The sequence below is a fragment of the Stylophora pistillata genome, chromosome 9 (assembly GCF_964205215.1).
Source record: "Stylophora pistillata chromosome 9, jaStyPist1.2, whole genome shotgun sequence".
Classification (NCBI taxonomy): Eukaryota; Metazoa; Cnidaria; class Anthozoa; order Scleractinia; family Pocilloporidae; genus Stylophora; species Stylophora pistillata.
The window spans coordinates 14,583,698-14,608,378 of NC_142527.1; the positions used below are offsets into that span (position 1 = coordinate 14,583,698).

The 24,681-nt window shown below is 38.5% G+C and overlaps 3 protein-coding genes across 3 annotated transcripts; all 3 read left to right on the top strand.

Annotated features, from left to right (window-relative positions):
* The first annotated feature begins 8,302 nt into the window (after window positions 1-8,302).
* LOC111324117 (uncharacterized) lies at window positions 8,303-8,929 on the top strand. The gene has a single exon (XM_022927612.1). The coding sequence runs from the start codon at window positions 8,303-8,305 to the stop codon at window positions 8,927-8,929; it is 627 nt and encodes a 208-aa protein (XP_022783347.1).
* Window positions 8,930-10,555: 1,626 nt separating this feature from the next.
* On the top strand, window positions 10,556-11,976 carry LOC148723498 (uncharacterized). Its single transcript, XM_088733107.1, has 3 exons — window positions 10,556-10,828; window positions 11,210-11,407; window positions 11,695-11,976. Exons 1-3 carry the CDS (start codon window positions 10,717-10,719, stop codon window positions 11,913-11,915), a joined length of 531 nt encoding a protein of 176 aa, XP_088589233.1. The 5' UTR covers window positions 10,556-10,716; the 3' UTR covers window positions 11,916-11,976.
* Window positions 11,977-12,172: 196 nt separating this feature from the next.
* On the top strand, window positions 12,173-13,504 carry LOC148723499 (uncharacterized). Its single transcript, XM_088734446.1, has 3 exons — window positions 12,173-12,213; window positions 12,346-12,711; window positions 13,135-13,504. The coding sequence occupies exons 1-3, from the start codon at window positions 12,173-12,175 to the stop codon at window positions 13,250-13,252; spliced, it is 525 nt and encodes a 174-aa protein (XP_088590572.1). The 3' UTR covers window positions 13,253-13,504.
* Window positions 13,505-24,681: the final 11,177 nt, after the last annotated feature.

A 24,681-nucleotide genomic window follows, 5' to 3' on the forward strand; every position in this document is an offset into this window, starting at 1 on the left:
TACTTTCCATAGCTTGACCCATGGCAAAGTAGGCTTGGGATCTTGATCCCACTCCTGGAAGTCTTCTAGCCACAAATCGTGATGTTTTAATGCCATCATCACTGGGATTGTTAATTTGTCATTTGTTGGAGCAATTACTAAAGAAACCAAATCTCGATGAGAGAGTTTAAAGGACATCGGTGTCACTCAATAATTCTTCTTCAATGGTTCCCCACATAACAGCAGTCTGCAAGTTTCCTTTTTTCACCTGCATAACATTTCCAAGGTTAGGGGGTTGATTATTGCAACTCCTTGCTATATAGTATTCTCAAATATATATTGCAAAGGCTCTACCAAGTACTAAACTGCATTGCAAGAATAATGTTTAAATCTAAAAAATATCATCATATAATGCCTCTCCCCAAGGAACTTAATTGGCTACCCATTCAAAAGTGGATAGAATTTAAGATTCTTTTTCTTCAGATAAAGCACTCAATAAGTAAGCTCCAACTTATTTAACAGACCTTCTTATACCCTATACACCTTCATGGATAACTCCGCTCATCTTCCAAAAAAACGTTTTGAAGATATCCATACACAATCTTAAATCTTATGGTGGACAGTCTTTTGCCTTGGTTTCAGCAGTGTTGAGGAACTACCTTCCACATCACTAAGAGACTTGCAATCAGATGAACCTTTTAAACAGAAACGTAATGAACATTTATTTTTATACGCTACCATAAGACATTGAATTTTCCTTGTTATTGTTATACTTTATTTTCAAGGAAAAAGTTAGGTAATTTGTAGTTTTTAATTATAATTTCCCTTCTGGGAAGTGTTTTTGGACCACTGGGAAAAGACTCTATATAAATGTTCTATTATCATTATTCCTATTATCATTACCAGGTCTAAGGGATTCTGTAACTTTCATCTTTCAAAAGGGGAAAGGTGTTTCGCTATGTGACTGCCACACCTTTACATTCACACTTTTTGCACAGCATGCAAAACCATGTAAATTAACATAAAGCACCATGACAGGACTTTCAATAAATTACAGGGAATTTTGAAATTAAAATAGCTTTGGTTTTTTAATGGAACTGAGCAACTGCTCAAACTTCCAGCTCAGGATACCTGCTCTCAAAAAGGCTGTTCCCTGTAGAGTGCTTCCAAGCCCAAATTGATTATTATGATGGGACATACTCCACATCATTACTGTAGCTCCCATTGTGGGCCTATGATTTACGTAAACATCCGGGCAATCGCCCATGTGCTTTGAAAGGAAAAATCGTCGCCTTCATTTCAAAAAATGTTTTGTTGCCGTTTATTGTCGTTGTTTGTAAACCCTAAGCTCGAACAGTCGGTGAGTTTTCATTTCAGTTGTTAATGTTGTAATTTCGTTTGTTTTAAGCGTGTTTTCTATTTGCAGTAAACCTCTCCTTTACTGGTTAGTCGAGTTTTCGACTCAAGCAAATGTTTGTGTGAAATAAACAACAATTACCTTAGCTGGACAATCACCCATCACTTCCTTAAAATCTGGGCCTTGCTGTCAGCCATCTAGAGCAGGTTGTAGAAAGCCTGCTTAAACTGAACTGTGGAAACATTAAGCAGACATCCTTTCTGACCAGGAAATAAGTGGAATAAGAATAGCACTCATTGTCTCAGGCACTCCTTTATTCTGCACCCTGACAGTGAGACAAGACCCATTTGAGTTATATTCGGTGCAAATGCAGGTCACATGTTACTGAGCAACTGTCTGTATACAGGTCTCTGTCTACTCAAGTCTCTCAACACCATTATTCATCCCTTCAGAGACACAACTATGCCCTTGTTGCTGACAAGAGAAAGCCTGCATGCAAATCAAGATAAATGAAGAATATTGCAATTAAGTCCACTTCCTCTGGTTTCAAGATGGAGACCCAAACAAACCAATCAGAGTCTACCACTACAGGTCAGTCTTCTTTGGAGGAACGAGTTCCCACTTCATCCTGAATTAAACCCTTTGCCATCACCTATCCGAATACATACAGGATTATGATTCATTCATTTAACTTGTGGCTCATGACCATGGAGAAAAACTGTGCTGTGACAGTGTATTAACAGGACCTGATGATGAAACTTCTGTCATTCAGAACTGCAACTACATGACAAAGATCACGAAGGAAGCTGTCATCAATGTGACTCAGTAGTTCACGAATTCTCCAGCATTGTCGGTCATAATAAATGAGATGGACACTGGTTCTCCGAGGGAACTTTCAGGACTATTAGGACTGATTTGGAACCTAATGGAAAACTTTCTGGTATTCCCACAACAACCCACTGTCATTCCTCCAAGAATGTTGTTCGCCAAGCAATAAGTTCCAAGTTCTGCATCAATAACATTACACCCAGTTTGTTTCATCTCTTCTGCTCTTATTTCAGCATTTATCTCATCCTTATGGGATAAGGGATTCAGCTGGAACAAAGTTCTTCCTGTACATCTACAGCAAGAGTACAACAGGATTGCCAGTGAAATTGAAAGGCATTTGAGTTCATCACTCAATATCTTAACCTCGATGAGACACAAGCCTATAACCAAGATGCGACATCTTGAAGTTAAGCAGTTGAGTGGCTCACTCTTACACTCAGGCAACCTATGTAACAGGTAGATTGTTAAGTTCAGTGATGGGATATGCAAGAAACACTGCGCATTCCTTAAAAAACCAGTTAGGGATACCATCAGGGCCACAGGCTTTAGTTGAATCCAGTTATGTAACAATCTACCTGAACTTAATAATCTACTTCTGGAAGACCTTGCAAATTCACTCAACTGCGCATTCCTAACACCCTTAGAAGAATATCGGAGAGATGACCCTTTCGTGCCACTACCCTTGGAGGACGCACCTGAATTCCTGGAAGTTGCTGAACATCAGGTTTACAAACTGTTGTGCAAGCTGGATTCAACTAAAGCCTGTGGCCCTGAAGGTATCCCTAACTGATTTTTTAAAAAATACGCAGTGTTTCTTGCATATCGTGATGAAATTTTGTGGGCCGAGGCCAGGAACGTGTTCGATAATTGAGTCAGTTTGCTAGACATAACGTCTCGTAGTCACGTTCGACGCACTAAAAACTACTATAAAACGAATACAAGAATTGTAAAAACGTGTAAAATGGTATATAAAAAGTCACTTGTAAAGATGTAGCGGAATTCCAAATCGATTTCGATCAATTACGATCCTCATCAGTAGTACTCCGCCATGTTTAAAATACTCATAAATAATTGTTCATATAAGTGACTCTGAAATGTCCACACTTCTTCCAGGCTTCATGTAAGCGGTCATGATGTATCAATCACAGCTCGTGGGATTTGAAAAAAGTTCCATTCGTTCTTGGAGTTCATAAGCGAGTCTTCGTTCACATTATTTATCCTCACTCCTTCAGTTATTTGTCTCAGCATCGCGTCATTGTGATAAACCCCCGTCACATCCATTCGGAACTGCTTTACCTCTCTATTGTGTTTCTCTTTACAGTGTTTCCACAATGCAGATCGTTCTTCCTTATTGTTAAGTGATTTCGTATGCTCTTTCCCTCTGGTATACGCGCTCCTGGCTGTTTCCCCTACGTATACGCTGTTACACTGGATACACTTAATCTCATACGTCACACTTTCTCTATCACACGGTCCTTTTCCACCTGTGCTACACACTGGGCAGTCTTCTCGTCCACACTGTCGCGGTTTAAATGGGTCGGACTTTTGGAGTAGTCGTTTAATGGCGATTCCGGCTTTCTCCACCACTTTAATATTGAAACCTTGCTGCTTTATTTCTGTCTGGTATTCCTTCCGTAACCGTGAGTTGGGCGTAGCTGGTACAAAAATTACTGATTCATTCCCGCCGCGTTTGTACCAGTTGGATTTCCTTTCGCTCTTTTCCTTTTCTCGTTCCACCTTTCTCCAGGAGTGAGGATAAATAATGTGAACGAAGACTCGCTTATGAACTCCAAGAACGAATGGAACTTTTTTCAAATCCCACGAGCTGTGATTGATACATCATGACCGCTTACATGAAGCCTGGAAGAAGTGTGGACATTTCAGAGTCACTTATATGAACAATTATTTATGAGTATTTTAAACATGGCGGAGTACTACTGATGAGGATCGTAATTGATCGAAATCGATTTGGAATTCCGCTACATCTTTACAAGTGACTTTTTATATACCATTTTACACGTTTTTACAATTCTTGTATTCGTTTTATAGTAGTTTTTAGTGCGTCGAACGTGACTACGAGACGTTATGTCTAGCAAACTGACTCAATTCTTGCATATCCCATCACTGAAATCTTAAATGCCTCCTTAAAGGAACAACGCTTACCCACCATGTGCATAACTGTCAATGTCACACCAATCCCTAAAAGGAAACCCATTAAAGATGTTAAGAAGGATTTAAGACCTATTTCCCTTACACCATGTCTTTCTAAACTGGCTGAGGATTTAGTCGTCACTAATTATGTCAAGCTCGCCGCTTTACAAATTTTAGACAATCGCCAATACAGCACTGTCACGAAATCCTCTACGACCCTAGCTTTGCTGGAAATGTTTCATTGCTGGACGAATGCTACAGATAGCAACGGCTCTTCTGCATCTTATTTGATTACAGGAAAGCCTCCAACTTGATCGGTCACAAGGTCCTTCTTGCTAAGCTAAGTACTCTGATTTTGCCGCACTCCATCATTAATTGGATTATCAATTTCCTTACCAACCATCACCAAAGAACAAAACTTGCTGAAGGACGCATATCCGAATGGGGTTTGGTGCCCTCTGGTGTTCCATGGCTCTTTGTCATCATGATCAATGACTTCTCCATTAGCGGCACATCATTATGGAAGAACGTAGATGACACAACAGTTTCCAAAATCACTCCCAAAGGCCAGACAAGTAGCACTCAAGAATATGTCGATTCTGTGGCAGACTAGTCCGTTGACAACCGGTTCCAATTGAACACCGATAAGTGTAAGGAAATTCGTATATCATTCTTTAAGAACAATGCTGACCTTTATTCATTAATGGCCATGAACTAGAAATTGTTCAGAATGCCAAACTACTTGGAGTGACTATTACAATCAATCTTTCTTGGAACTTACACATTAACGAAACTATCAAGAAAGCGTCAAAACGACTTTATTTTACACAGCTTAAACGTGCTAAGGTCCCTACATCGGACTTAGCAAGATTCTACACGTTGTATTATAGCTGTCTGTGACTATGCTGTACTGGTTTTTCATTCATCCCTGCCTAGTTATCTACTTAATGACTTAGAACGAGTTCAGAAAAGAGCTCTATCAATTACTTTCCCTCACTTATGTTACAACGAATCATTAGCATTTTTAGACTTGGATTCACTTTTTGATCATCACATTTCTTTAAGCAATTCAATTTTTAATAAAATCCTACATGACAAAGAGCATAAACTACACCACCTGCTTCCCCCAAGACATTGCCCTAACTACAACTTTAGGCAAAGCCAAGTGTTTGATATTAGTTACAAACCAACCACACCAAGAACAGTTTTATTAACTTTCAGTGTAATTCAATTAACAATAATAAGAAGGTATTTTATGTTGTATTTTTATAGAACATTTTATCTCCAGTATTTTAGAGAACATTTTAGCTACACAGTTATTGTACGCAATTTAGCCAATGGCTACCGTGTACATACTAATAAAGTAGCTCTCTCTTTTTAACGAAGACTTTGTGAAATCTGATTCCAGCAATAGCGGGCTCCAAAACATGATTGCAGTTCAGCACTTAAAGACCCAAATTGCTGCTTCACACCATATCCTAGGTCCCGACATTTGTTTCCAACCTTCTCACAAGAACTGCTATCAGTTGTCTGGCTGGAAGTCCTAGTCCCTACAGCATCAGAAATATCACACACAGAAGCGAACCTTCTTAAACTCATCAAATTCAGCACTTCCTTTAACCCTTTACCTATCATTCGTATGATATTGTGCAATTAAGACCTGGGACCCAGAAGTGCTCTCTGAGAGAGTCACTTTTGGTCACTGTGAGCCCTTAGCTGGAGTTCTTGGTAACTGAAACGCGTTTTGTCCTCTGCAATCCTTCAACTGACTGTTAACAACAACAGAATTATTCAGTTTTTCACTTTTTGTGCACAAATTGTTTTTGTGTGGGTATTTAAAAATGGTGAATGCATCCATTCCCAATCATGAAGTTTTAAGATGAGTTTTAGAGAGCAATGGAGTACGAAATTTCTGATGAAAGTGAAGAAGAATTGTCTTGTAATGGTGGTGACTATAAGGAAGAAAGTTCCGATTCTGACAAGGAAAGAGATATTTCTGATCCATCCAGTAGTACTGAAGAATCTGCATGGTGAGTAAAATTTAACTTGTTTGTTGTTAACATCGCATAGAGTTAAGAATATTGCAACGCATTACAGTTTTATCAGTTAAGGCTGAGGTAGTTGCTAAAGGGAAAGAAAAGGTCGTCGTGCTCATGGTGGTTTAGCAAGAGGTTGTACAAGGTGGCAACAAGTGTATGCTGATCCAACCATTCCATGGACTGAACATTAGGCGCCACAACAAGCAAGACAACTTCTAGAACTGTCCCTTGATCCTACTAGTAGTTATTTGAACCCTGAAAATCTGAGAGGTCTGGTTTTGATCATTTATTCACTGAAGACATTTGGGATTTGTTATTTGCTTAAAGAAACACATAGCAAGAACAATCGTTTGCCTAAGAACCAGGCGCTGTTATGGCTGCCACATGTAATTTAGCTATAGGCTTTTTTATCCTTTTTATCTGGATTATTTACCTACAGAGGAAAGCCTGGAGGTGGACGAAAAACAAGACGGCATGCTATTCCTGTTTTGGTTACCAAAAGCCCAGTCGAGAACCACCCGTCGATATGCCACAGATGCAATCACAACAACTTAACAAGAATTAAACGTTCTCAAATTAAGAACTCTAGCACGAATTCCACTAAGGAAGACAAATATGCAGTCCCTAAATGCATGTTTCTAAATATCTGTAGCTTGACTAAGACACGGAATGGAATCAAAGCTAATCTGGCACTTAAAGCTGACTTATTTACGAATGAAATCGACATCTGCGTTGTTTCCGAAACACATGTAAAAAGGATCGTGTCGGACTCGGTTGTACCTATATCCAATTATACCATCCACAGAAGAGATCGAAACAGGTTTGAAAAAGGACAAGTGAGAGAAAGGAGCCGTAGTGATTTATGTGAGGAAAAATATAAAAGTGAAATTGGTTTCGAGATCGGAGTTGTTTGAGTCCATCAGTCTGGAAATTGATAAATAAATAAATAATAAATAAATAAATAATGATTTAACAATGGACATCCACTGGGTGGCTATTCTTGTCCACTGTTCCAGATCGAATTGGAATTTGGAATGTTGGTTTTTGCGGAGGGAGGAAAACCGGAGGACCCGGGGAAAAACCCTCGGAGCAAGGACGAGAACCAACAACAAACTCAACCCACATGAGACGCCAGGTCCGGGAATCGAACCCGGGCCACAGTGGTGGGAGGCGAGTGCTCTCACCACTGCGCCATCCCTGCTCCCCTTTGATTACTATATCGGGCCATCATATGCTGATGTGTGGTATTTATCATCCACCAAGATCTAAATACCAGGAAGACGACTTAATTGAATATGTCACGGATACTGTAGATCAGTTTCTCCAGCGTCAACCAAGTGGGCTAGTGCTATGTAGAGGAGACCTCAACTGGCTTGATTTAGAAAAGCTTTCGAATTTATCTGGTTTAAAAGTGCTGGTTGACTTTCCAACTCTAGGCGATTCTGTTTTGGACAATTACTTGACTAATAATGAAGCCCTCTTCTCTAGGTGCTACCCTATTGTCGCACAAATGAAAACAGACCATAAAGGCATAATTTTACCAGCAGGTGTGAGACTAAAGCCCTCGAGATTCAGTAGCACAATGCGTGATTACTAAGAGCATTGCAAAATCATGTTTTACCATAAGCTCCTTGACCAAGACTAGAATCATGTTAGTAATAACTCTGACATCGATGCAGCGGTGAACTCGCTGCACTCCATCTTAGAGAAATTAATGAAGGAATATTTTCCAAGCAAATCGATTCGAATGTCTTCCAGAGACCCTCCGTGGATGAGTCCATTAGTGAAATTGCTCTTGAAGAAAAAAACAAGATCTCGAAAAGGCAGTGGGAGAGACTTAGCTGAACTGACGGAGAAGATAGGATGACTAATAGCTGAAAATCACCGAGCCTTAGCATATGTGAAACTTGGATCGCTAGCCTGGTGGAGGAAAGTTGATCGACTGTCCATGCGTAAAGACAAGAGCAGCTGCGAACCAGACAAGGATTTCATCATTGGTTTAAATGATTATTTCGGTGACATTTGCTTTGATAGAGAATATTCTGAACCAGTTCCTGCCGAGATTGATGCGAACACCCCTGCTCCACAACTATCTATATTTCAAGTGTTTATTGCCTTATCACGAATAAAGCATACTGCCACTGGACCTGATGGAATTCCTTTCAGGATATGGAAAGATTATGTTGAGATATTTACCCCAGTGATTGTGAATTTATGGAACATGTCTCTTGCTAGGCAGATTTGGCCAAGCCGTTGGAAGGAGGCTAACATCAATCCACTCCCAAAAGTCAAGACACCAGTCGAATACGCAGACTTTAGAGGAATCAACGTTACTCCAGTTATTGCCAGAACGTTTGAAAGAACAGTATCTAACATTTTTAACAAGAGGCGCCTGGAGGAACATCTGAATCACTCTCAATTTGCATACCGCTCAGATGGAAGTTGTGTAAACGCTCTGTTGAAAATGCCGCGTACATTTCTCGAGGCATTGGATAGACGGGACACGTTAGCGGTGAGAATGTTTATGATGGATTTTTCAAAAGCAGCTTTGATAACGTTAAACACAATCTCCTAGTTGAAAAGCTGAAACGCAGTCCACTTGATCATGCATTGTTAACTGGTATGCCAACTTTCTTGAAAGCAGAAAACAGAGGGTGATTTTCAATAATTTGACTTGCCAGTGGAGAATTGTCAACAAGGGAACAACACAGGGAAGCGTCAGTGGCCCATATCTTTTTAACATATTTTTGAATGACCTAGAGATAGATGGGTACAAAGATATATCCCTGTTTAAGTATGCAGACGATTCAACCGTCTTAGTCACGATCACTAAAGATTCCCCGGATATATTTGACATTGCCTTGTCAAAGTTTATGGATTGGACTGTTGCAAACGGCATGCATTGTAACACTAGTAAGTGTAAGGAGCTAGTTATGCGTAAGAAAGGCAATTCAACAGTCTACCCAATGTCTCACAATATCGAACAATATAATAACAATTCTTTACTGGGCGTCACATTTCAAGGTAATTGTAAGTTCAGCATGCATGTCAAGGCCAAGCTCCATGAAGCCAACAAGTGTTTATTTGTCATCAGAAGCCTACGTCAAGAAGGATATACTCAAGGCAAAATAGACCACCTCTTTAATTCAATTGTGATCCCTAAGTTATTGTACGGTCTTTCAGTTTATGCTGCAAGTGTTTCCGAACTTACTGTTATACAAAGGTTTTCGAAAAGATGCTTTAAGAGGCGCTACACGTCGGTCAATTACAGCATATATGAACTTTTGGAGAAAAGTGACAGACGCCTTTTTTATAACCTCAAACATGATGACCATCCCTTAAAAAGCCTACTCCCAAGGTACAAAGACTATATTGTAAACATTCAAAGGAAATCCATTGTCAGGCCCAGCATTAACACTGAACATTTTAAACATAGCTTTTTTAGTAGATTAATTTTTAAATATAGTCTACCTGTGTAAATACCCCATATGTATTTCTAATCATTTTTATTCGATTTAATCATTGTAATTTTTCCCATCAATATATATTTTTACTGTAACATCAGATATGTAATTTTATCGGATGGTTTTTTAATAAAGACGAATTTATTTAGAACCAGATAAACATAAGAGACCATGGAAACCTGTCATTAAGGATGAGATGGAGGCTTTTGAGGGAATTGTTATTCTAATAGGCATCGTAAAACTACCCCAAGTGTATATATATGTATTGGAGTAAAGACAAGCTCACTCACCAAGCTGGCATTAGCTCTGTAATGCCTCCTGAACAAAGTTTCTGCAGATTATGCTGTAGCTTCATTTGGCTGACAACCCAGCAGGTATTCCCAAAGCAACACCTGCCTTTGATACAATTATTGCATGTTAGAGAGTATATCAACATCATTCTGAGAAATTCTTAAAGGAGTACAACCTGGCTAGGGATGTTCCTATTGACCAAACAATAGTGCCGCACATGGGACATCTTTCATACAAAGAATATAAAAAGAACAAACCCACCCAGTGGGGGATTAAACTTTGAGTTCTTTGTGAAGCCACTACATGCTACATTTATCGATTTCAAGTTTACCTTAGAAGGGAGGATGAAACTGCCAAGAAGAACCTTGCATGGAGAGTTGTGAAAGATCTCACTTAGTGAGTAAGTTTAGTAAAATTATTATTTATTGTCACGGCTATCCCTCATTTAGGTTGAGGGTGATAGTCTTCGTATTGATCAGTGGTGTGTCCGCAGGTGGCTCATGAACTATATGAGGTAAATGATAATTTGCTAGCACTTGAAGGTTAATGACTGATATCTACCCCTGTCAATGTGCTTTATATAGTATTTTATAGATGGTTACATTTCATGCACATGTTGCCGATTGCAAACATCAGCAAGCGACTGCAAAGGATGAGACCACCTGATTATTTGTCAAGACTTCCAAGGGACTTAGAAAAGCATTTCAAAAACTTGAAAGGTGCATGTCTGTGTATAGTCAAGTAGTAAGTTGCTGCATTTATAGCTCTTGATTTAGTCTTGTGTTACAAAGTATTATCATTTTGCATTTGATGAATTTGAAACTGTGGTGGGAACGCAAACCTCCACAAGCAACAAATTAATAATGATCAAACCTTTGTGTGTGCCAATCAATCATGAAGGTAGATTGATGTCCTTGTATGTGTTCTCTTCCGCCCCCCTCTAATAATGCTTCAGACTTCTAGTATTTCCTTTGAATGCCTGCCATGCATGTGGCTAAAAGGGCATGTGGGTCACAACAACTGTTCAGTGTGAAGCTAATTAGAAAATGTTATTAACAATTGATTATTAAGTATTTTATCCCTTTTTACTTTGTTTAAAGCTTCAGAGTTGCAAGCTTGCCTGTTATACTACGCACTACCATGTTCAATCGGTTACCTGCCTTACAAATACCTGCTACATTTTAGACACCTGGCAGAAGGTATTTTCATCCTTCTTGGAGATGCAATTACACCTCTTCAGTTAAACAGAGCAAAAGATCTCCTGCACACCTTTTGCAGGGACTTTCAGAGTTTATACGGTGAGAGCATGTGATAATGCTGTAATCAGTTGTGTGGCTGGTCATTTGATCTACTCAGATGCAATACATCAGATATGCAACACACACCAAAAAAAACTAATTCTATATTGGTCAGGGTTTTTTTTATAAAACTTAGGCACAATGTTTGAAAACAGATACAATGTTTTGTTGTTGCCTGTTTTGCTAATTTCGAACTTAAAAGGTAACCTTCAAAGATTAGTATTTAAGATTTTTAAAAGTTTATCAACTGTGAAATCAAGAACTGGATATTGTTAAAGTCTTTACAGGAAATGGAAGTTGTGGGCTCAATGTTCACAATGCTGGTGTTCATTTGGCTGATTATGTACAGGGATGGGGACCGCTTTGGGCTTGCTCAACCTTTGGTCTTGACGATATGAATGGTACCATTATGGACCTGACACACGAAACAGGAAATGTTTGTAGGCAGGTGAGATACACTCTCTCTTTTGGAAGTGAAGAGCAGAGTTTGATATTGTATAGAAACTGATCAGTTTCAGCCTTTTAATTAGGTGATAACATGGAACTTGTTATTCCCCAGTTACCATATTATTGAAAGCTTCTTATAATCCAGGAACCATTTTAGACAAAAGATCTAGTAACTGTTGTAATAGTTCCCTGACCTGACATTATCATTGCCACTGTAAACAATTAATCATTGAATTCCTTTTACATTCAAAGGTTCTGTGGATGCTTCATGCTCAGAATCGACTAAGGTGTGGCATACAACTGATGGAAAATAGCGCCATGAAACACTTCATTGAAAGAATGCTGAACACTAAAAGAGGGTATGTCAATTTAAGTTATTCCAAAAGTTAATGTACTGAATGAAAGGCTTTTGCTGCATTGGCGTAGCCAAGAGGAATTCTTCATTAACAAACATTACTCAGGTGAATATTTGTTTTGTTACCGGGTTTTAGGGTAAAAAATCTCAAGACTGCTCAAGGTTGCCAAATTGCTGGTGGAGCGAAAAAGCTCAATGGATTATCACAAGATTTGCTTGAGGAAATTAACAATGAAACCACTAGCCAAACAAAGATGAAAGTGCTACGTATTGTGAAGAATGGACATGTTTATTTCTCAAAGGAGTGTTCCAGAATGGTTAAACGAAATTCATCTGTTGCCCTGTTTGAGAATGGGAAAATTGGGGAGATTAAGAGTTTTTTTGTCTGGGAACGAGACTCTGGATTGACACTTGCAGTGTTCCGAGAGGTGTATCCAGATCTTGGCAAACCCTTTTTCTTTCAAGATGCTGGCCATCACATTCTAAGGATGAAACCAGAGAGGTACTGATGCTTTTTTTTTCTGTTTATGATAGACTTAACATAAATCTGCATGTAACTGTGGAAAATGCTGCAAAACCTTTTCCGTAATTGTCAATGGAAACAATAATTTTACCTATCGACCAAAGTAACATAAATTTCATAAAAAAAGGTTGTGGTTATTCATCATGGTAAATAACAATAATAACTAAATTTTATTGTTTGTCTCACAATGTAGTCATTGATGATGTATATTGTAACTTTTCAACTGCATACTGCTAGTTTTCTTCGAGTGATTATTAACATGAAATTATTGTAATTACGCATATGGTGGGATTGTTGTCAGATGAGTCAGGTCTAGTCTTTGAAAAGCAATTAATGTTTAGCATTTTGTTGGTAGACTCTCTGATGCCACATTGCCTGTCTTCCTTTAAATTTTGCTTTCAGATCTGAACTTCAAGTTGAGCAAATTGAAAAGCTACAAGATAAAGTTTTTTTCCTGGAAGGAAACAAAGACAACATTTGTGTTATCAGAATTCCAAACTTCGGTGGAGTTTGTGGATAATGTGTATTTAAAAAAATGCATTACAATTTTAGATCTTCAATATTTGTGAGCAATTCCTTGCAAGAGAGGAGCTTTGTTCAAGCTCAAAAAGCTGCCCTTGAATTTTTACTCTCAGCTTGATGCATACATCTAATTCTTGCCACACTGAAAATCCTTTAATAATGGGATTTTTACAATTAAAAATATGAGACATGTAAATCATTTTGTATGTCTTTTTTTTTAAGCATACTGTAATTCTGTGGAGAAATGCTTGAGTTTAGGTAATATTAAATGAATCATGACAGAACAGCAGCATGGTTATTGCCACTTGTAAGAGTTACCTAGAAGTTAGTAGTTTGTACTTTTCAATAGGAAGTAATGCTCTTGTAATCCTAAGTAATTCTGGAAATAGATTCAACAAACATCTAACATGTAATGACACCTGAAAATTTTTACATGCAAAAATCTTAGTTGGTTAAATTATTACAATAAATGCTAGATTTTTCAAAAGAAAACGTACTTAAAGGTATTTTTAATTTTACTAACAGGTTTTTATTTGGAATCAGTTATTAGATGTAACATTCTTGAAAAGTGTGCAATTCTAGAAACTAAAAAATTAATTACAAGCCATCAATTAGTGTCTCAAAAAGTCCATTCTTAGAAAATCCCAAAAATTCCAAACTTCACTATTCAACAGCTCCACTAACATTCTTGAGAATTCCTAGGAATTCATAGGAATTCCAACCCTAGAGATATGTGTAACATACAATTCTCAAGAATTCCCAGCAATTCCAAACCTTCTGCATCTGTGTCTAATTTACATAGTTGGGAATTTCTGAGAATTCCCAGGAATTCCAACCCTAGAGATTTGTGTAACGTACAATTCTCAAGAATTCCCAGCAATTCCAAACCTTCTGCATCTGTGTCTAATTTGCATAGTTAGGAATTTCTGAGAATTCCTAGGAATTCCTAGAAATTCCCAAAAAGCTGGGAATTCATTTCGCAGGGGTATGACTGAGGAAGAAATATACCATCATCCCTTCAAGGACAACTTTTATTGTGACCCACACTTGCCGTATTCCTTCAACTCTATGATAACAAGATCTTAGCCTGTGGTACTGTAAGGCAGAATCGTAAGGGTTTCCCTTAAGATATTGTCATCAAAAAACCAACGGAGAGACATGAATCAAGGTGATTATATTTGGTGGCCCATGGAGACTTCAGGGTTGCCATGGCCTGGTATGACTATTGCATGGTTTACCAAATCTCCACTATTCATCCCCCTCAGAATGCAAATGGACTTGCAATCCATCCAGTGTCATGTAGTGGGGAGAGCAGTGGAGGAAATTCCTCATCCATCAGCCCAGGTTGATTATCAAAGTACATGGGCGGTGTGGACTAAGCTGACCAAATCGTCCACACTTTTAGTGTTATACAAAAGTCCCAGAAGGCATGGAAGAAACTCTTTTGCTATAGACTTGAAGTCTGTCTTCTCAACTCATTTACAATCAAGAAGCAAGTAAAACATTCTAGGATGGACTTCCTTGCTTACAGAATTGAAGTGGGCGGACAGCTGATCGGCAGAAGGTCCCGCCATCGACGAGGTCATCCACCAACCCGACCCCAAACAGATGTTGATCTCACTCAACTGAACGGAAACAACCGTTCAATCAAAACATTCGAAGAAACTGACTTGTTCGTGCAAAGGGAGATTCTGTATTAAACCTTTCAAGGAACTTTCGTTATAAAAGCAATGTTTATTGTGTGACATGCAACCACAAGCCATTATGCCTCCATAGTAGATGGAACTGCTAGAAGAAGTGGCATAAACAGGTAGAATATTGGCACTGAGCACAAGGGAATTAATAAAATTTCCATGATCATGTAAAAAGAAACATTTTTTTTTTGGAAAAATAAGGAAGTTGTTAAAGTTCTGATTCAAAGAAAAACGTTTTGTGCATTCATATCAGAACTCTTTAGACGCCGAGTGCTAAACTGTGTATATCAGAGAAGGTTTCCAGTTAAGTGTTGGAAATCTTTTAGTTTTTCTTTTGATATGTACTCCTTTGTTTCATTGCAAATGATGGGAAAAAACATTTTAGGAAGTTGATGTACATGACTTATATTATCATGTTCAAAACTATAAGCTTTATCAGAATCACAACTTGCAAATGCAAAGAAAGAATTAAAACTTACGGACCAAGAATGACATTTAGATAAATAAAAAGTATTTTTATCATTGATTCTTGCGAGTTCAAAAACCTGTGATTAACAGTCGCCCCTTCTGAAGTAACACATGAAAAATTGGTTTGACTTTTTTGTTTGTTTTTTTTTTTTTTAACTCAAAACTAACGTAAAATTATAAAAAAATTACCACACAGAGTCAAAAGGTGCATAAACATAGTTTTATGAGAAAAGCAATTTTATTCTGAGCATTTTGATATGTAGTTTATGAGGTCTAGTGTTAAATTCTGAGTCACCAAGCCTGTCATAAGGGCACATGGTCCAAGCTAATTTGCACTTCTCCAGAATTTCATCACTTAAAGGGTTAAAGAAGAGTACCAGCTGTAAAAGCAAACAGGGTCCACCCACAAGATGCGTCCCCACATTGTTCGACAGCTTAATCTGGAGCTTAATCCAAGTGGCCTTCTAGTTACCCCCAGGAGACTCGAGCACACCGTGCTTGATAGAGATGACAAAGAACCAATTCTAATAAGCAAGAAGTCACACTGTGCATCACTGCTTGTCTGATCAGTTTATCACAGACAACTCCATGGAAGAGTAAGAGACAGTTATTGCAATTTAAAAGGTACCACTTAAATCTTTTGTCTCAGGATATGGTCACTGCAGATGTGGATTGCAATGTTTTGCCTGCAAACTGCTTTATTTTTTAACAGATTTCCATTTTCAAACTGGGATTTTTTTTATCAACTAGTTGTTAATTCTTTAAAAGTAGTATTTTTTAGGAATAGGTTTGGTTAGTTTTAGGTTTGATTCTTTTTTGGGGTTTAGTAAAACCTCATCAGGGTTTACTGATTAGGCGTAAGTGTTAGGGTTCACAGTAAGTTAGTTCACTGTTTGTATATTTGCACTGGATATGCACAGCTGCCCAGAAGACTCAGACACAAAACAAGAAAATGCATGCAAGTGTCTTGCAAGTCGACTTTCGGTATGACAGATTGACTTCAACTACGACAAGTCGTTCTATTTGAGTTGAATGGAACTGATGCAATTGACATCCTCAACTCCCCTTCATAGCCACTGATGGAGTTATTTTCTATGTGTCTTCCAAATCGACTTCTGGTATGACAGGTTGACTTTGACTGATATGAGTTGTTCGATTTGACAATGTCTTTGATTCCCCTGCACAGCCACTGGCAGAATATTTTCTGAGTGTCTTGCAAATCAACTTCCTGTATGACAGGTGACCTTAACTGAGACAAGTTATTGAATTGTACAGACCCAAACATCCGTGTTAAAGTATGTTATAGTATCAATGATAATTATTTGGCATCTTTGGATGTGCACACTGATATCCTGATAAACTGGAGTCTGATTTACTGTGTGATTGAGAAATCTAGTAATTTGGATATATCAACAAAGTTGAAATGGTAAATTGGCCACCGTAACAAAGGGCTAACGCTCGAAACGTCAGCTTTTGTAATCATTATGGTGGCTAATTTACCACTTCAACTTTGTTGATATATCCAAATTATTTCGTTACTCCCACCGACGCAGCCCCAAACAGTTTCTTTGGAAACTATCAGCCTTTATTCATTTGAAAAATCTAGTAGTTTGAATAAACCCTTGAGTAGTAAAGTTTGATGTCAAGTCTTTTGTTTTCGTGTAATATTACAATGGTAGCAGTAATGATAGTTTAATTGTGTTTACAGCATACACAGTCACAATTGTCTGACAGTGAAGAAACATTGAGAATGAATGCAGTCGTCCCAACCAATCTTGCCTCCACAGAATTAGAACTGAAGTTACATGGAAAGATAATGGAGAATTAGAAGTTTTGGAGAGAGAGGGTCAATATGATCATGTCACTTTGCAATTGCAGGAGGAAAGCCTTAAGAATCAGCTTGCGATTAGTAACAGTAGTATTTAAGTGTTATTAATTATTGAGCTTCACCAAGAAACAAATACAGGTGATTAGTGTGATTATTTATGAAGTAGTGGTCAATACTGGTTATATATAATATTGCGTTTACAAAAAAGCATTGCGGTGATGTTCTTGTGAGTCGGTTGAGGTTGATTTGTTTACTTGATTAAAAAACTGTTTGGTTGATTTTCTTGTTTGTGCTCATTTGGAGTTAAGGACCAACACACGGTGTCAGGAGTAAGTGGGTGAAGCTGTTTTCTGCCGACCATAATTATAAAATATATCTCTTGTGAAAACCTTGGTTCGTTGCTGTTCACATAAATCAAAATCATGTGGTGTGAAATGGCGGCTGGGCATTTGTTGAACCCGCTTTCAAGATTTCAAGTGGAAATGTATCTCAAAATAGGAAAAGATTTAAACAAAAGTGGAGAAACTGAGCTAGCTATCAGAACAGCCAGAGAGGAAGACCCCATTCGAGTAGCAACTTTTCTCGCCGTAATTGGCGATGAAGCACTAGATGTTTACAATGCTTTCACATGGGACAGTAACAAAGACATAGTTAAAATGGATAAGGTTATGGAGTGTTTCGAGCAGTATTGTGAGCCTCGCAAGAATGCTATTTACGAGAGGTATTTATTCCTTTTGCGTGGACAGGAAAGTGGAGAGCCATTGCTAAATATGCCACGGGGGTTCTACGAAACATGGCAGATGCTTGTGCCAATTTCAAGATTTGAAAGACTCATTGATACGTGACCGCATTGTGTTTGGAATCACTGATAACAATGCCAGAGAACGTTTGCTGCGAGTCCCAGATTTGATGTGGAACAAAGCTCAAGAAATTGCACGAGCTGCCGAAACAACCCAAAGCCACTTGAAACAAATGCAAAACCTTCATGAGGTAAATGCAGTGGGGAAGGAGAAAGAAAAATATTTCGGAGAGAAAGACAAAGAAAGAAAGAAATCAGCAAATGGAAATACTCAGCAGATCAACCGCAAGTTTTGTGGCAGGAAACATGTACCAGACAGATTAAAGTGCCCTGCATATGGCCAACAGTGTAACAAATGTGGAAAACGCAACCATTTTGCCAAGAAGTGCACAGGAGGAAAGCAGTCCAGTCGTAACTTACATGCCAATCAACATTTGAATTATGTTCAAAAAGATTCACATGAGAGTCAATTTGAAGAGTATTCTACTGATGTAATAATGTATCAAGTCAGTGCTGTTGAAGAAAAGAAATACCCAAAACAGTTGTTTACACCAGTCAAAGTAAATGATGATAAGGATGTTACATTCCAGTTGGACTATGGAGCAACTTGTAATTTGCTATCACTACAACAATTCTCAAGCATTATGGGGAACCCCAAAGATCTCTATTTGAAGAAAACATCTGCATTACTCAAGATGTACAAATGCAACCACTATGACTCCCCTTGGAAAGTCCACTCTCAAATGTGTCAAAGGTGAGATGAGTAGAGATGCAGATTTCTTTATAACTGATGAGGATATCAGACCTCTATTAGGTGCCGAAACATGCCAGGAACTGAACCTAATCAGGGTCATGACATGTAACTTTTCAGAGCCAGAAACTGTGAAGGCAGTTAATGACAAGGTTCAAACTGCCCACACTGTTCTATCCAGAGATCAAATTTTGAAAGAGTACAGTGATGTTTTTGAGGGATTAGGATGTATGGATGGCCCATACCATATAGAACTTGATGAAACTGTAAAACCTGTTGTTCACCCCCCCCCCCCCCCCGTAGGAAAGTACCTGTAGCACTGAGACACCATCTAAAGGAAGAACTGGACAAGTTAGTCAGAGAGAAAGTTATCGGTATCCAGACAAGTCGCCGACGGTTCAACTCGCCAATGCCAATTCGCCGATGTATAAAATTGAGTAGAGACGGCAGCGAGTTGGTCCTCAATCCAGTACAACTTATTAGAAGTTAAACATGTAGAAAAGTAAACGATCATTAGTAAAAAAAAACATTCTTTTTCTTCCAACAATGTTTAGAAGGATATCAATGCGAATAAAGCATGATAAACATCGCCAATTACTATAATAGCAGCTTTAGACGTGAACGAGTTAGTTATTGTGACAACAATACCATAAAGACTCATCGTGATTTTTTTCAGAAAACTTCTAAACAAGATCTTGAGTAAAATGCAATTCTTGGAGCAACTAGAGAATACAGGGCCACTTTTGAAGGCCTATCCCTCTCAAGTGGCTCGCCAGCTCGGTAGTTGTTTTAAGGCCTTAAGTATGTGGTAAATATATAAGAGATTGGCTCGGCCGCTCGCCAGCTCCACGGTGGTTTTAGTGCCTTAAGAAAGTGATAACTATATAAGAGAGTGGCTCAGCGACTCGCCGGCTCAGCAGTGGTTTTAGTGCCTTAAGCACGTGGTAAATATATAAGAGAGTAGCTTGGTGGCTCGCCAGCTCAGCAGTGGTTTTAGTGCCTTAAGAAAGTGGTAAATATATAAGAGGTTGGCTCAGCGGCTCACCAGCTCGGCAGTGGTTTCAGCGGCTTAAGAAAGTGATGAATATATAAGAGAGTGGCTTGGCAGCTCACTGACTCGGCAGTGGTTTTAGTGCCTTTAGTACATGGTAAACATATAAGAGAGTGGCTCGGCAGCTTGGCATTGGTTTTAGTGCCTTAAGTACGTGGTAAATATATAAGAGAGTGGCTTGGCGGCTCACCGGCTCAGCAGTGGTTTTAGTGCTTGAAGAACGAGGTAAATATATTAGAGGGTGGCTTGGGGGCTCGCCCAATTTTCTAGTTCCCGGATGGCCAGCAGTAGTGGTGTAAATGTTTAGGAAGACTGCGCGTAACTGTTGGTGAACAGAAATGAAGTTTCCGTCATGAGTGATGGAAGCAGATAACCAACAGAGCTACCTATGGATTTGGCTTTAGCTTCCAAGAACTTGAACACAGCATCAGAAATCAGTTCCTCATAATTGAAAGAGATGCCTGAAACTCTACGATGAAATCAGGCCCAGTTATTTTCATTTTGATGCGAAAGGTGAACAATTGGATTTGACATTGTGTCCCATTAGCATCCATACGTGTATCGCCGTTAAAAAGAGCAACACGCTGAGATAAAGAAAGAAAATGAGGAGGAAACGAAAAAAATATGTAAGTCATTTCATTTTGCATGAGTGAATGAAGTAGCTTCTTTGAACTGATGATAGTTCATTAACAATTAACCACTGAAAAACCTTTCGTTGCATGTGAGTGATTTACTAAGTATTAAATTTAGTTGGAAAATGCAGGAATTGATGGTGAGACTTTTGCAGCACCGCAAATCGCAAAGTAGGGCAAAAAGTGGCCGGGCAAAAAAGGGCCGGCCAAAATTGAGTTGTGTGTTACAATCTCTAACAAAGGAAAATGTTTGGGGTAGGAGTTGATGGAAAAGTTTACAAAACTTTTGGCTGTCAGGCAGGCACTAGTTTAAATACAAAAGATTGTGGAACTCAGTACACAAGCGGAATTGGAAGCTATCAGCGAATAACAAGTGCTACCTTCCATTGGATGTATTATGAACTGAAGGACACTGTTCTCTGTAACAGAGAAACATTATTCTGATGGTTAATGGATGAAGAACTGATCGCCTCTAGCCGTGCCTGCCCCGTTTGCGATGAAAACGTAGGGCTGGTAGAATGTACGGACCGATTCGACAGTTACAAGTGGGAATGTAGAAAGCGAGCGAATAACAAATGCCATAAACGTACAGTCAGCATTCGGAAGGGAAGTTCGTTTGAAGAGAGTAATCTTACCTTGGAGGAGATCATTAAGTTCACCTTCTGGTGGTCGGAAGGTCTGACGCAAGAGGAAATTAAGAAACAGTTGAACGTTAATCCCAACACAGCTGTCGACTGGGATATGTTTTGTCAGGAAACATGTGAAGTTACCATCCAGAGAAATAGTGAAAAGTTAGGCAGTAAAGGGAAAGTGTGATGAAATTTTGTGGGCCGAGGCCAGGAACGTGTTCGATAATTGAGTCAGTTTGCTAGACATAACGTCTCGTAGTCACGTTCGACGCACTAAAAACTACTATAAAACGAATACAAGAATTGTAAAAACGTGTAAAATGGTATATAAAAAGTCACTTGTAAAAATGTAGCGGAATTCCAAATCGATTTCGATCAATTACGATCCTCATCAGTAGTACTCCGCCATGTTTAAAATACTCATAAATAATTGTTCATATAAGTGACTCTGAAATGTCCACACTTCTTCCAGGCTTCATGTAAGCGGTCATGATGTATCAATCACAGCTCGTGGGATTTGAAAAAAGTTCCATTCGTTCTTGGAGTTCATAAGCGAGTCTTCGTTCACATTATTTATCCTCACTCCTTCAGTTATTTGTCTCAGCATCGCGTCATTGTGATAACCCCCCCCCCCCCCCCGGGGGGGTTTATCACAATGACGCGATGCTGAGACAAATAACTGAAGGAGTGAGGATAAATAATGTGAACGAAGACTCGCTTATGAACTCCAAGAACGAATGGAATTTTTTTTTTTTTTTTTTTTTTTTTTTCAAATCTCACGAGCTGGGATTGATACATCATGACCGCTTACATGAAGCCTGGAAGAAGTGTGGACATTTCAGAGTCACTTATATGAACAATTATTTATGAGTATTTTAAACATGGCGGAGTACTACTGATGAGGATCGTAATTGATCGAAATCGATTTGGAATTCCGCTACATTTTTACAAGTGACTTTTTATATACCATTTTACACGTTTTTACAATTCTTGTATTCGTTTTATAGTAGTTTTTAGTGCGTCGAACGTGACTACGAGACGTTATGTCTAGCAAACTGACTCAAAGGGAAAGTGGTCCAAATTGATAAAAGTAAGGTTGGAAAGCGGAAATACTAACGAGGCTACAGAGTTGAAAGAGGATGGGTTTTTGGTGGTATAGAAGAAGTTTCGAGGAGATGTCTTCTTGTCGCAGTGGAAGATCGGAGTGAGGCTATACTATTACCTATCATAAAAGACTGTATCGAACCAGGAACATCAATTGTCTCTGACTGCTGAAAATCATACCATAACTAAGATAAACATGGATATTCAAAGCAAACAGGTAACCATTCAAAGGAGTTTGTTAATGAAGATGGATATAATACGAGCAAAATGGCAGGACACTGGCAGCACATAAAAGTGATTTTGCTTGTATTCAGCACTCGCGAGGATAACTATCTTCCTATCTTGCGCAGTTTATTTGGTGGCATGTAAACAAAGAAAAAGACTTATTAGCAACATTCTTATATGATGTAAAAACTCTATATAACTAAATTAAGTTAGTGTCAGAGAAATATTCTTAACTTGCACATTCAGTGTTTCAGTTTATGCTCAAATAATCGTTTCTCAATTCTGTAACGGAAGAACGTGGAAATTATAAATTATAACATCACACTAACCCTAACCCTAAACCCTAACCCTAGCCCGGAAGGCACCCGACAGAAATTACCAATAATTGTATATGTAAGAAAATTGTATATGTTACGATAATAGATAATCATTCAGCAACTATAACATGAATGTTTAGAGTGGTGGTATTCAAGTTTCGGTGAAATGTAAAAACATCAAGGTTATCTGTTTATAAACAATTTTGTGGATCTCACTTCATCCATGCTTGATGAAGGATAATGTAAAGGCTTGTTCAAGGATAATTTAGCTTTCGAAAAAAGGATGAGACATAACTGTGCTATTATATAAAGCACTGTCTTCTTTTATTAGTACTGCTGGGAATTTTTCGAAACATCAAAAATGCTTTTGGAAATGCAGATATTTTAAAAGTAAAAGTATAAATGTATAGCTCGGTATGGGCATTAAAAGTGCTACATGACCCTTTGGCATGATTATTATGACTTTTGGTGGGCCAAAAACTTCGCTTCGTGGTGAGACGTAAGAATTGAGTGACAAGCCGACAAGCCACCGGAATAATATACCTTAAAATCAACTGACGAGCTGACGAGCCATCTGAATAATATACCTCAAAATCGACTGACGAGCCAACGAGCCTCTTGAGAGAGACGAGCCATAGGAACAATATGACTTGAAATCTACTGACGAGCCTATGAGCCAATTGAGAGAGATAGGACTTCAAAAGTGGCCCTGTATTCTGTAGTTTAGCCAAATTCTTTTTATGTCCAACAAAGTTTTCAAGGAATTCATGGTGAGCAAAGAGAGGTAAACATCACCAATGACTATAACAGCTTCAGACGCGAACAAGTGAGTGTGACAACAACACCATAAAGACTCATCATGTCGATCGGTCAGATTTTTTAAAGAAAACAGCTTTTCTTGTCTAGCAAGCCAATTTTTCTTTAAAAATCTGACTGATTGACAGGATGAGTACTTACGGTGTTGTTGTAACACTTAATCGTTCACATCTGAAGTTTTTATAGTCATTACCGATGTTTATCTTGTTTTATTCACCTTGAGTTGCTTATAAACTTCATTGGAAATAAAAATGATTGTTTTCTAGTAAAGATCTTAAGCTAAGTTTTCTTTCAAAAATCTGACCAATTGATAAGATGAGGTCTTTGCGGTGTTGTTGTCAGGCAATAAATAACTCATTCACATCTGAATCTGTATAGTTATTGTTTATCTTTCTTTGTTCGCCATGAGATCCTTAAAAACTTTATTGGACACAAAAAGAATTGCATTCTACTAAAGATCTTGTCTAGAAAGCTAAGTTTTGTTAACAGGTCTGACCGATTGACATGAACAGTCTTTAGTGTCGTCCACAACAACTCATTCTCATTTGAAGGTGTTATAGTAATTGGCGATGTTTCTCTTACTTTATTCGCCTTGAGACATTGTACATGACATACTCTGTGTTGGCGAGGGTGACACCTATGAAAGTGTAGTTAAGGATCATTACAGAAACCTAATTGCACACCTGGAGAGATGTCGTGAGAAGAACATCAAGTTGAATTCAAAGGAGTTACAGTCAAGAAAGCAAGAAGTGCCCTACATTGGTCCTGTATTAACCCCTGATGGCCTCAAACCAGATCCAAGTAAGTCAATGCCTACCCCTTCAGACAAGAAGGCCCTGCAAAGGCTGCTTGGAATGATTACATATCTTGCAAAATTTCTGCCTAACCTGTCTGATGTGGCAGAACTGTTGACACGTCTTTTAGACAAAGATGTGCAATGGCATTGAAACGATACACATGAGAAATCATGGAAACAAGTGAAACAATTTATCACAAGGGAACCAGTGCTGAAGTAGTTCGACCCCAGTAAAGAAGTAACTCTGCAGTGAGATGCACCGGAATTGCGACTAGGTGCTGTCATCCTGCCAAAGGGTCAGCCTATAGCATTCTCGT